Below are 12,300 nucleotides of genomic sequence, written 5' to 3'. Positions count from 1 at the left end.
ATAAAAATATATGTATTTCTATATGTCTTCACATATAACTAATTGGAACACACAAGCACTAATTCAACATGGTGAAGATTAAAACTATGTAAACAGAAGGCACAGTATGTGTGGATGGTGAGGTGTGGGTTTATGTCTTATTTTATTTGTTATGTTTGGGAAAGTTGAGTGAGTGAGAAATGATATGGTTGCATATCCCAGAGCCAATGTATTGCTGTGAGCCGGGGGTATGAGAGGGCTTTCAATGTTGTTCAGATGATGGATATACTTTTATAATGAATTATGTCTTATTTATTTATTGTCCTATCATGGTGGAACAGTTTTAAAATAAATTATACATTTGATTTATTTATTGTCCTATCATGGGGAACAACATTTTTTAAATAAATGATATCTAATTATTTATTTATGATCCTAATTTAATGGTACGGTCCACAACCCTATACCCTAGACACCCACCTGAATGACCCAGATACTAAGGAGAAGTCCTAATTTAATGGTACGGTCCACAACCCTATACCCTAGACACCCACCTGAATGACCCAGATACTAAGGAGAAGTCCTAATTTAATGGTACGGTCCACAACCCTATACCCTAGACACCAACCTGAATGACCCAGATACTAAGGAGAAGTCCTAATTTAATGGTACGGTCCACAACCCTATACCCTAGACACCCACCTGAATGACCCAGATACTAAGGAGAAGTCCTAATTTAATGGTACGGTCCACAACCCTATACCCTAGACACCCACCTGAATGACCCAGATACTAAGTGGGAAGTCCTAATTTAATGGTACGGTCCATAACCCTATACCCTAGACACACACCTGAATGACCCAGATACTAAGGAGAAGTCCTAATTTAATGGTACGGTCCACAACCCTATACCCTAGACACCCACCTGAATGACCCAGATACTAAGTGGGAAGTCCTAATTTAATGGTACGGTCCACAACCCTATACCCTAGACACCCACCTGAATGACCCAGATACTAAGTGGGAAGTCCCTAACTGAAATGTCAAATGTAAATGTTTTACATAAAAATCTCATATTACTGTATTGATATTTTTTTTAAATATTAATGTTATTGTCAGACATGTATCATTTGTTTTTTATTCAAAAATGTATTTACTATTTTACATTTGAAACCATTAAAACCTTGCAGTACTAGTTATTTCTCTGAGAGTGAAGCAGATATTTAGCACTAATGGTAGTGGTAGCAAAAAAACGTTTGTCTGAAATGAAACCATCAAGTGATCATTTTTAAGCAAATGCATGTCTGTCATTGAACAACCTCATGCCACGGTTAGACAGTGAAAAAACATACCAATATCCTTCATAATTTCATTAAACAATAGAAGCTAATTTAACAACATTTTCTGAAAATGGATATATAGCATTTTGGAATTAATCTATTCTTATGTTTCCCCATCTGTACCCAGAATAGATGAAATACTTACTGTTTGTCCCTGTTGTGTTGAAGCCCAATCAAGCAGGAGAGACCAGCCTCCCCTGTACCCAGCTGTGTGTCCAAGAAGAGTGACCAGTCTATGGAACTACCTATAGAGTTTAGAGAGGGAGACTTTTCAACTGGACAAAGGTAAGAAGAACTCATGGGTCATGGTCAGGGAGTTAAACAACACTGTCTCTAGTCATTTGTCCTCTCCCATTTTTCAATTTATTTTTGTTGTTTTCATAATCCATAGGCAAATCGTTTTTTCCATTTTCATAGTCCTAAAATGATATTAAACATTCCATCCTTGTATGTGTGTGCAATCCTTGGATGTTTTGTCCACAGAAACCAACAGGAGAGATCAGAGTCAGAGATTCTCAGTGGTCAGTCTTCCCAGAGTCATCAAACAGACCTGGCCTCTATATTCAATGTATGTGGTCCTGTTATGTACATTTGTTTTTGTTTACCTCCAGTAAAGTTGATCTGTCAATCATTCATTCGTGTTTTTATTGAGAAAGCATTTATCTTGCTTAACTTATTTACTTTATTTATTTCAGTTGCTTGAAGAGAATATTATCACATTTGTGAAGAACGAGCTAAAGATGTTCAAGAGGATTCTGAGTCCAGAACTCCCACAAGGCTTTGAGAGTCAGAAGCAAGATAAGGAAGTGGTGGATGCTGAAGATGAGAAGCAGGACGGCAGTGCCAGAGAGGGGGCTCTGAAGATCACACTGCACGTCCTGAGGAAAATGAACCAGAAGGAGCTTGCTGACACACTGGAGAAAAGTAAGAGCTGTCTGCCTCATGTTGAATGCTGTTTTATAACAAACATTAAAAGCTGAAGCTAAAGTACAGGGAGAGCGAGAGTTTAAAAAACAAAAAATGATTCCTTGTTTTAGCAAGTTGACTGAACACATTCTCATTTACAGCAACAACCTGGGGAATAGTTACGGGGTGAGCCAATCAGGTGATCGTGATGGTATGAGGGACAGATTAGGAATTTGAGAACATTAATAAAACCAATAATAATATAATCAATATGAATACAACAGTGTTACACATTTATACAGGCATTTATCAATTATTATTACGTACAACTTTCTAACATAGTCCTACAATACTGTATTAAAACAGATGCATTAAAACAGACTAAATATTAATATTCCATATGTTATTTCTTCATTCAGATGAGCTTGCTGTGATTTGCCAACGTGAACTCAAATCTAATCTAAAGAAGACGTTTCAATGTGTATTTGAGGGGATCGCTAAACAAGGAAACCCAACACTTCTCAGTAAGATCTACACAGAGCTCTACATCACAGAGGGTGGAACAGGAGAGGTCAATAATGAACATGAGCTGAGACAGATTGAGACAACAACCAGGAAACAAGCAAGACCAGAGACTGCAATCAAATGTAACGACATCTTCAAACCCTTAAGTGGACAAGATAAACTTATCAGAACTGTGCTGACAAAGGGAGTCGCTGGCATTGGAAAAACAGTCTCTGTGCAGAAGTTCATTCTGGATTGGGCTGAAGGAAAAGCAAATCAGGATGTCCAATTTGTATTTTCATTGCCTTTTCGTGAGCTGAATTTGATGAAAAGGGAAAAACACACTTTGATTGAACTTCTCAATCACTTCTCAATGGAAACCAAAGAATCAAGAATCTCCAACTATGACAAGCACAAAGTTCTGTTAATCTTTGATGGTCTGGATGAGTGCCAACTGCCCCTAGACTTCCAGAAGAACAAGATCTGTTGTGACGTCACCAAGTCAACCTCAGTGGATGTTCTGCTGACAAACCTCATCAAGGGAAATCTGCTTCCCTCTGCTCTCCTCTGGATAACTACCCGACCTGCAGCAGCCAATCAGATCCCTTTAGAGTGTGTTGACCAGGTGACAGAGGTACGAGGGTTCAATGACCCACAGAAGGAGGAGTACTTCAGGAAGAGATTCAGTGATGAGGACCTGGCCAGCAGAATCATCTCACACATAAAGACATCAAGGAGCCTCCACATCATGTGCCACATTCCAGTCTTCTGTTGGATTTCTGCAACAGTCCTTGAAGACATACTGAAACATAAGAGAGAAGAGATGCCCAAGACTCTGACTGAGATGTACACACACCTTGTGGTGTTTCACACCAAACAGAATAATGAAAAGTATCTTGGAAAAGAAGAGACAGGTCCAGACTGGAATAAAGAGAGCATTTTGTCACTGGGAAAACTGGCTTTTCAGCAGCTTCTGAATCACAATCTGATTTTCTATGAAGAAGACCTGAAAGAGGCTGGCATTGATGTCAATGAAGCCTCAGTGTACTCAGGATTGTGCACACAGCTCTTTAAAGAGGAATGTGGGCTGTACCAGCACAAGGTGTACTGCTTCGAGCATCTGAGCATTCAGGAGTTTCTGGCTGCTGTATATGTGTTCCTTTCATTCAGCAACAACAATGAGAATCTAATGGCCGAACTGCAATCAACATCCAGCAACGATTGTCTACTGAAGCCAGAAGTTACTGTCTACAAGAGCGCTGTGGATAAAGCCTTACAAAGTGAGACAGGAAACCTGGACCTTTTCCTCCGCTTCCTTCTGGGCCTCTCACTGGAGTCCAATCAGAAGCAATTACGAGGTCTACTGACAAAGACAGGAAGCAGCTCACAGAGCCATGAAGAAACAGTCAAGTACATCAAGGAGAAGATCAGGGAGAATCCCTCTCCAGAGAGGTGCATCAATCTGTTCCACTGTCTGAATGAACTGAATGACCATTCTCTAGTGGAGGAGATCCAAAGATACCTGAGCTCAGGAAGTCTCTCAGAAGCCAAACTCTCACCTTCACAGTTGTCAGCTCTGGTCTTTGTGTTGCTGACTTCAGAAAAGGAGGTGGATGTATTTGACCTGAAGAAATACTCCAGATCAGAGGAAGGTCTTCTGAGGCTGCTGCCAGTGGTCAAAGCCTCCAGAGCTGCTCTGTGAGTACATAAAATTACTTTTAAGTACTGATCATCATAAAGAACTTTTCAGTTTAGAGAAAAATGAATTATTGAAAAACATATTAAATCAATGCATTGATGTTCACATTAGTATAACAATATGCCCATACAATTCTAGGACACAGAATATGAATCTATATGTTGTTTGAGAGAATAAACCAAATGCATCTGCCATTGTCCTTCTACACTACCGGTGTTACATTAACAGTGTGTTCGTGAAATCATGATGATCTCTTTATCAGGCTGTCAGGCTGTGGAGTCACAGAGAAATGTTGTGATTCTCTGGTCTCTGCTCTCATCTCAAACCCCTCACACCTGAGGGAGCTGAATTTGAGTAACAATGACCTGAAGGATTCAGGAGTGAAGCTGCTCTCTGCTGGACTTGGGAATCCCCACTGTAAACTGGAGACTCTGAGGTCAGTATTCCTGTAGTTGGTCAACAAGTGATAACTGTTCACCAGATTCACATGTGTTTACCAGACACATAGTCCACATCATATGTGTTTACCAGGCACACATAGTCCACATCATATGTGTTTACCAGACACACATAGTCCGCATCATATGTGTTTACCAGACACATAGTCCACATCATATGTGTTTACCAGACACATAGTCCACATCATATGTGTTTACCAGACACATAGTCCACATCATATGTGTTTGGACAGTGAAGTTTACAGTATTAAATCTGGTGCTCTGCTCCAGAATTTTGGATATGTGATACAGTGGCAAGGAAATTATGTGAACCCTTTGGAATTATCTTGAGTTCTCCATAAATTGGTCATAAAATTTGATCTGATCTTAATCTAAGTCACAACAACAGACAAACACAGTCTGCTTAAACTAATAACACACAGACAATTCAACAATTATTCGTTTTCATGTCTTTATTGAACACACCGTGTAAACATTCACAGTGCAGGGTGGGAAAAGTATGTGAACCCTTGGATTTAACAACTGGTTGACCCTGCTTTGGCAGAAATAACCTCAACCAAACGTGTTCTGTAGTTGCAAATCAGACCTGCACAATGGTCAGGAGGAATTTTGGACCATTCCTCTTTACAAACTGTTTCAGTTCAGCAATTTTCTTGGGATGTCTGTGTGAACCGGTCTCTCGAGGTCATGCCACAGCATGTCAGTCAGGTTGAGGTCAGGACTCTGACTGGGCCACTCCAGAATGCGTATTTTCTTCTGTTGAAGCCATTCTGTTGTTGATTTACTTCTGTGTTTTGGGTCGTTCTCCTGTTGCATCATCAAACTTCTGTTGAGCTTAAATTGGCTGACAGATACAGGTACATTCTCCTGCAAAATGTCTTGATATACTTGGGAATTAATTTACCTGTTGATGATATCAAGCTGTCCAGGCCCTGAGGCAGCAAAGCAGCCCCAAACCATGACACTCCCTCCACCATACTTTACAGCTGGGATGAGGTTTTGATGTTGGTGTGCTGTGCCTTTTTTTTCTCCACACATATTGCTGTGTGTTCCTTCCAAACAACTCAATCTTAGTTTAATCTGTCCACAGAATATTTTGCCAATAGCGATGTGGAACATCCAAGTGCTATTTTGCGAAATTCAGACTTGCAGCAATGTTTTTTTGGACAGCAGTGGCTTCTTCAGTGGTGTCCTCCCATGAACACCATTCTTGTTTAGTGTTTTACGTATCGTAGGCTCGTCAACAGAGATGTTAGCATGTTCCAGAGATTTCTGTAAGTCTTTAGCTGACACATTCTGTGCTGTGCTCTTCCAGTCATCTTTGCAGGACGACCACTCCTAGGGAGAGTAGCAACAGTGCCGAACTCTCCATTTATAGACCATTTGTCTTACCGTGGATTGATGAACATCAAGGCTTTTAGAGATACTTTTGTAACCCTTTCCAGCTTTATGCAAGTCAACAATTCTTTATCTTGGGTCTTCTGATATCTCTTTTATTCGAGGTATGATTCATCAGGCAATGCTTCTTGTGAATAGCAAACTCAAATTTGGTGTGTTTATTATAGGGCAGGGAACCTCTAACCAATGTCTCCAATCTCATCTCATTTATTGGACTCTAGGTTAGCTGACTCCAATTACCTTTCAGAGTCATTAGTCTAGGGGTTCACATGCTTTTTCCATGCTACACTGTGAATGTTTAAATTATGTATTCAATATAAACAAGAAAAATACAATAATTAGTGTTCTTAGTTTATTTTACCAAGTAAGTTGACTGAGAACACATTCTCATTTACAGGGGAGAGGAGGGGGATGAATGAGCAAATTGTAAACTGGGGATTATTAGGTGACCATGATGGTTTGAGGGCCAGATTGGGAATTTAGCCAGGACACCGGGGTTAACACCCCTACTCTTACGACAAGTGCCATGGGATCTTTTAATGACCTCAGAGAGTCAGGACACCCGTTTAACGTCCCATCCAAAAGACGGCACCCTACACAGGGCACTGTCCCCAATCACTGCCCTGGGGCATTTTTTAGACCAGAGGAAAGAGTGCCTCCAACACCACTTCCAGCAGCATCTGGTCTCCCATCCAGGGACTGACCAGGACCAACCCTGCTGAGCTTCAGAAACAAACCCGCAGTGGTATGCAGGGTGGTATGGTGCTGGCACACTGTGTTTGTCCGTTGTTGTGAACTAGATGAAGATCAGATCAAATGTTATGACCAATTGATGCAGAAATCTAGGTATTTCCAAAGGGTTCACATACTTTGTCTTGCTACTGTATTTTATATTTGCCGACTGTAGATGTTACCTTTTATTTGAGTGTAATGGTGAGAGGTGAGCATGTTTTTCTTGTAGCCTCTGTAACTTTCTCACTCATTGTTATTCAAGATTCATTCATGATTTTTCATAATCATGCCATAATCAGGATTAATTTAGTACTGTTTAGAAACATGTTATTTATTAACTTAGAAAGAAAATTACTCCAGTCTTCATTGACCATTCAGTTACTATTGGGCAAAATGTAACTCAAAACACCACAACCAAAAAGTGCTTTCATATCTAAACGTGAAGCAGATGAAAATACCCTAAAATAGAAGGTGACATTATATACTGTCACCTGATATGATACATTTCATCTCAAATTGAAAATCCTGGAGTATCGAGCCAAATTTTAAATGTTATCTTCACTGTCAAATGGATGTGGTGTCACTTCCTCCAAAAGTCGGCTCCTCTCCTTGTTCGGGTGGCGTTCGGCGATTGATGTCACCGGCTTTCTAGCCGTTGTGACATCGCTGCTCCATTTTTCATATATCCATTTGTTTTGTCTTGTTCCAAACACACCTGGTTGTCATTCCCTAATCACACTGAATGTATTTAGTCCTCTGTTCCCCTCTATGTCTTTGTGTGATGTTGTTTTATGTTATGTGGGTATTTGCCACGCGCCAGACTTTTGTTCATGTTCCGTGTTTTGGGCACGTTTACTGTACTTATGTGCTTTCCTTTTGGAATGGAAACAAAGTGCGCCTGTTACTACACTCTACTCTCCTGACTTCGCCTCCCGTACACACCCGTAACATGTGGACTGTATATTCAATACAATCTAAATCTGATACCTCACTGTCTGTCTTTTGACTGATACTGCTTTTTAAATTGGTCTAGCCAGTCTACTCAAATATTTGTGCTATACATTTCTATATCTACAAGCAATACTTTTGTCATTTCTAACGATGATACAATCATTTATGAATAGATAAAACATGTTTCAGGACACTGATATGTCTGAATATGTTGAAGTAATACATCACCACCAAAGTATAGCAGTGTGGTTTTAAAATGATTTTACAGCTTCCGAGTGGCGAAGCGGTCTAACATGCTGACCAGACTGGACACGTCGCGTGCGCGAGCGTCGCAAAATAAATTTAGAGATCCATGTTGTTCAAATATTGCCCCCACTCTGCTCGCGCACGCCAACGAGCATCTGCGACACCAAGGGCTAAAATAGAAGTAATTCCTATTTCTGACGCAGGTCGTGCTGAAAGTCATCTCCTCATTGGTTTATAGAAGCAGGTACCCACGTGCCATCTCCTCATTGGTTTATAGAAGCAGGTACCCACGTGCCATCTCCTTATTGGTTTATAGAAGCAGGTACCCACGTGCCATCTCCTCATTGGTTATACCCACGTGGGTGATTGAAAGACGAACTTTGTTGCCGGTTGTCGTGGTAATACAATGAAAGTTTAGATGCGATCACCATATAAGTTCAAAGATGAATAAGCCTGGAAGGAGGAGAGATGACTAGAATCGATTCGGTTGACCGTTTCATGTGTGGATTAATTGTCGGAGTGGAGGTCCTTGTGCATTTCAGGTAAAATAACAACTCAATGTTTATATCCCAGGACAAATTAGCTAGCAACAGCAAGCTAGCTAAATAGGACAAATTAACGTTAGGTAGCAAGTGCGGGAGTTCCATAGAACAACACAGGGGAGGGGAGGGTTTAGCTGGTGGGCCTTTACTTGGCTCATCGCACTCTACCGACTCTTGTGGCGGGCCAGGTGCTTGTGGGCTGACCCCGGATGCCAGTTGAACGGTGTTTCCTCTGACACATTGTTGTGGCTGTCTTCTGGCTTAGCTGGCGGGTGTTAAGGAGTACGGTTAGGCCGGTCATATTTCGGAGGATGTATGAGTCCACCTTTACCTCTCCCGAGCCCGTTAGGGACCTGCAGCGAAAAGCCAAGATTGAAAAAGTAGGAAATATAAATACAATTATTTGACTCTTTGCAGGCTGTCACGCTGTCAAGTCACAGAGGAAGGCTGTGCTTCTCTGGTCTCAGCTCTGAGGTCAAACCCCTCACACCTGAGAGAGCTGGACCTGAGCTACAATCACCCAGGAGACTCAGGAGTCAGACTGCTCTCTGCTAGACTGGAGGATCCAAACTGCAGACTGGAGAAACTCAAGTATGTAGAGGGTTTATGTCAATAATCATATCAGACATGTTTGAGTTATCAAGCTAGTTGAGACAAACATTCTTACCAACCCTTGGACAAAGTTATATGCTGTGTGTGTGTGTGTGTGTTCACGTGTATCACTCAATGACTGTCTGTTCTTCTGCTTACCACTACAGTGTGGAACATGGTGGAGAGTACACAATGAAACCTGGACTTAGAAAATGTGAGTGTTGACTGCTGTGAAGAATATGACTAAGAATAAGTCTTAAGTCATTACTTACTTGGTCATATTAAATATCAGCTGTAGTTCTACAGAATCAGAAGTCAGGGACACCAACGTTTAGAAAGAGCTGTTTTGACAATGTGTGTGTCTGTGTATGTGTGTGTCTGTGTATGTGGGTATCACTGATCCCTCCGGTACGTCACCGGCCTCTAGGAACTGAACTGTGTCATTACGCACACCTGGTCTCCATTTCCTCACTGATTTATGTCTGTTATGTCTGTCTGTTGGTTCACCATTTATTGTTGCAATGTCTGTTGTGCCTGTGAGTACCTGTGCTTGTGTTGTTTTGACTTTCGTGCCACTTTGATGTGCATATATGATTACGGGCCTCATTGTGTGCTTTTGTTTACGGGTCTCGTCCTCTGTATTTATTTGAAGTACTCTTCGCTCTTTTGTTTGGGTTCAACCCTGTGTTTTGTATATGTGTTTGTTTGGGTTCAACCCTGTGTTTTGTTACGTGTTTGTTTGGGTTCAACCCTGTGTTTTGTTACGTGTTTGTTTGGGTTCAACCCTGTGTTTTGTATATGTGTTTGTTTGGGTTCAACCCTGTGTTTTGTTACGTGTTTGTTTGGGTTCAACCCTGTGTTTTGTATATGTGTTTGTTTGGGTTCAACCCTGTGTTTTGTATATGTGTTTGTTTGGGTTCAACCCTGTGTTTTGTTACGTGTTTGTTTGGGTTCAACCCTGTGTTTTGTATACGTGTTTGTTTGGGTTCTACCCTGTGTTTTGTATATGTGTTTGTTTGGGTTCAACCCTGTGTTTTGTATACGTGTTTGTTTGGGTTCAACCCTGTGTTTTGTATATGTGTTTGTTTGGTCTTCGTCCCCGTGCCTTTACATGGCCCGCTGTAATTTGGGTCAATATAAACCCTTATTACGCATTCCTGCGCCTGTCTCCCAATCCTTCACACAACGTGACAGTGTGTGGCGTGTTCATGTTACATTAGAAATGTGTGTGTGTGTTCATGCATGCATACAGGTGTGTGTGTGTGTGTGTGTGTCTCTGTGTGTGTTACATTAATGGGAATGAGAGTTTTTTATATTACCATACAGTATAATATATGATTATTCAACAAGTCTCACGTTACCTTAACTTCTCCTTTTGATACCTAGAAACATCTATATTAAATTAATTAGTGAAAAGTAAGTTAACATTCTAATGTGAATGATGATGATTTCTAATATTGTGTCTGGTTTCATCCATCAGATGCCTGTGATCTCACACTGGACCCAAACACAGCAAACAGACTCCTCTCTGTGTCTGAGGAGAACAGAAAGGTGACATGTAGGACAGAGGAACAGCCGTACCCTAATCACTCAGAGAGATTTGAGGTCTGGCCACAGGTGCTGTGTAGAGAGGGTCTGACTGGGCGCTGTTACTGGGAGGTAGAGATGAGTGGGAGAGGTGCTGATATAGGAGTGACATATAATGGAATCAGAAGGAGAGGATTGGGTAATGACTGTGGGCTTGGATACAATGACAGGTCCTGGAGTCTGTTCTGCTATGACAACAGTTATAGAGCCTGGCATAATCACAATCTCACTATCATAGACGTCCCCGCCTCCAGCTCCCACAGAGTAGGAGTGTATCTGGACTGGCCAGCCGGCACTCTGTCCTTCTACAGAGTCTCCTCTGACACACTGACCCACTTGTACACATTCCACACCACATTCACTGAGACCCTCTATCCAGGGTTTAGGGTTTGGTATGGAGACTCCTCAGTGTCCCTGTGTCAGGTGGTTTCACTCTAATCCTGGTCATGTTCAGTAAGACACACTGGAGCAACAATGTAGAATATCTCTAGTGTGTAAACATATAATTGTAAATATTCATGAATAAACACCATTGAAGTTGACAGACATTGTCAACTGGAGTCTAATAGAATGAATCACCACACTGTGTTGTAAAAAAAAATTTCATTTACAAACTATTTGTCTTGTTGTTATTGGGCTTCTTGGTGCTTGTACATATTGTTGTCTGTTGAATGTTTATTTGTCAAAATCTTGACACAACAATCATGTTTCTGTATCAACTCAAATACACTGAATGAAATGTACATGTGACAGATGTGACTAATAAAGTTAATCAACCAGATGGAAGAAGAGAGGTGGAAATGTTTTAATATTGATCAGAATATGACAGTACATTAATAGATGGAAGAAGAGAGGATGGAAATGTTTTAATACTAATCAGAATATGACAGTACAGTAATAGATAGAAGAAGAGAGGTGGAAATGTTTTAATATTGATCACAATATGACAGTACAGTAATAGATGGAAGAAGAGAGGTGGAAATGTTTTAATATTGATCACAATTTGACAGTACAGTAATAGATGGAAGAAGAGAGGTGGAAATGTTTTAATACTGATCACAATATGACAGTACAGTAATAGATGGAAGAAGAGAGGTGTAAATGTTTTAATACTGATCACAATATGACAGTACAGTAAATGGAGTACAGTAATAGGGGTTGTGTTCAGTACATAGAAATGGGACTCATTCAGTTGAAGAGGAAGCTGTTATGAAAACACACACACAGACCTTAACAGTGTAAAATGTCAACTTCAATGGGGTTGTAGCTGTATTGAAGTGGTGTGTTGAAGTGAATCTCCTTTATCATCTCTGGCACAACACCCTCTGTGAGGTCAGAAACATTTAGGGGAAATGGAAAGAGATCCT

At 40.8% G+C, this 12,300-nt stretch overlaps 1 protein-coding gene across 1 annotated transcript in view; it reads left to right on the top strand.

Annotated features, from left to right (window-relative positions):
* The window catches only part of LOC139421585 (NACHT, LRR and PYD domains-containing protein 12-like), a 219,466-nt gene extending 207,956 nt beyond the window's left edge, over positions 1-11,510 (top strand). Inside the window, exons 11-14 of the mRNA XM_071172628.1 lie at positions 4,691-4,864; positions 9,173-9,346; positions 9,514-9,560; positions 10,827-11,510. Of these exons, the coding sequence (XP_071028729.1) occupies positions 4,691-4,864; positions 9,173-9,346; positions 9,514-9,560; positions 10,827-11,371 (940 nt within the window). The 3' untranslated portion in view covers positions 11,372-11,510. The remainder of the gene's footprint in view (positions 1-4,690; positions 4,865-9,172; positions 9,347-9,513; positions 9,561-10,826) is intronic.
* Positions 11,511-12,300: the final 790 nt, after the last annotated feature.

The sequence above is a fragment of the Oncorhynchus clarkii genome, chromosome 12 (assembly GCF_045791955.1).
Source record: "Oncorhynchus clarkii lewisi isolate Uvic-CL-2024 chromosome 12, UVic_Ocla_1.0, whole genome shotgun sequence".
Taxonomy (NCBI): Eukaryota; Metazoa; Chordata; class Actinopteri; order Salmoniformes; family Salmonidae; genus Oncorhynchus; species Oncorhynchus clarkii.
This window is presented reverse-complemented; position numbering and strand designations above follow the sequence as displayed.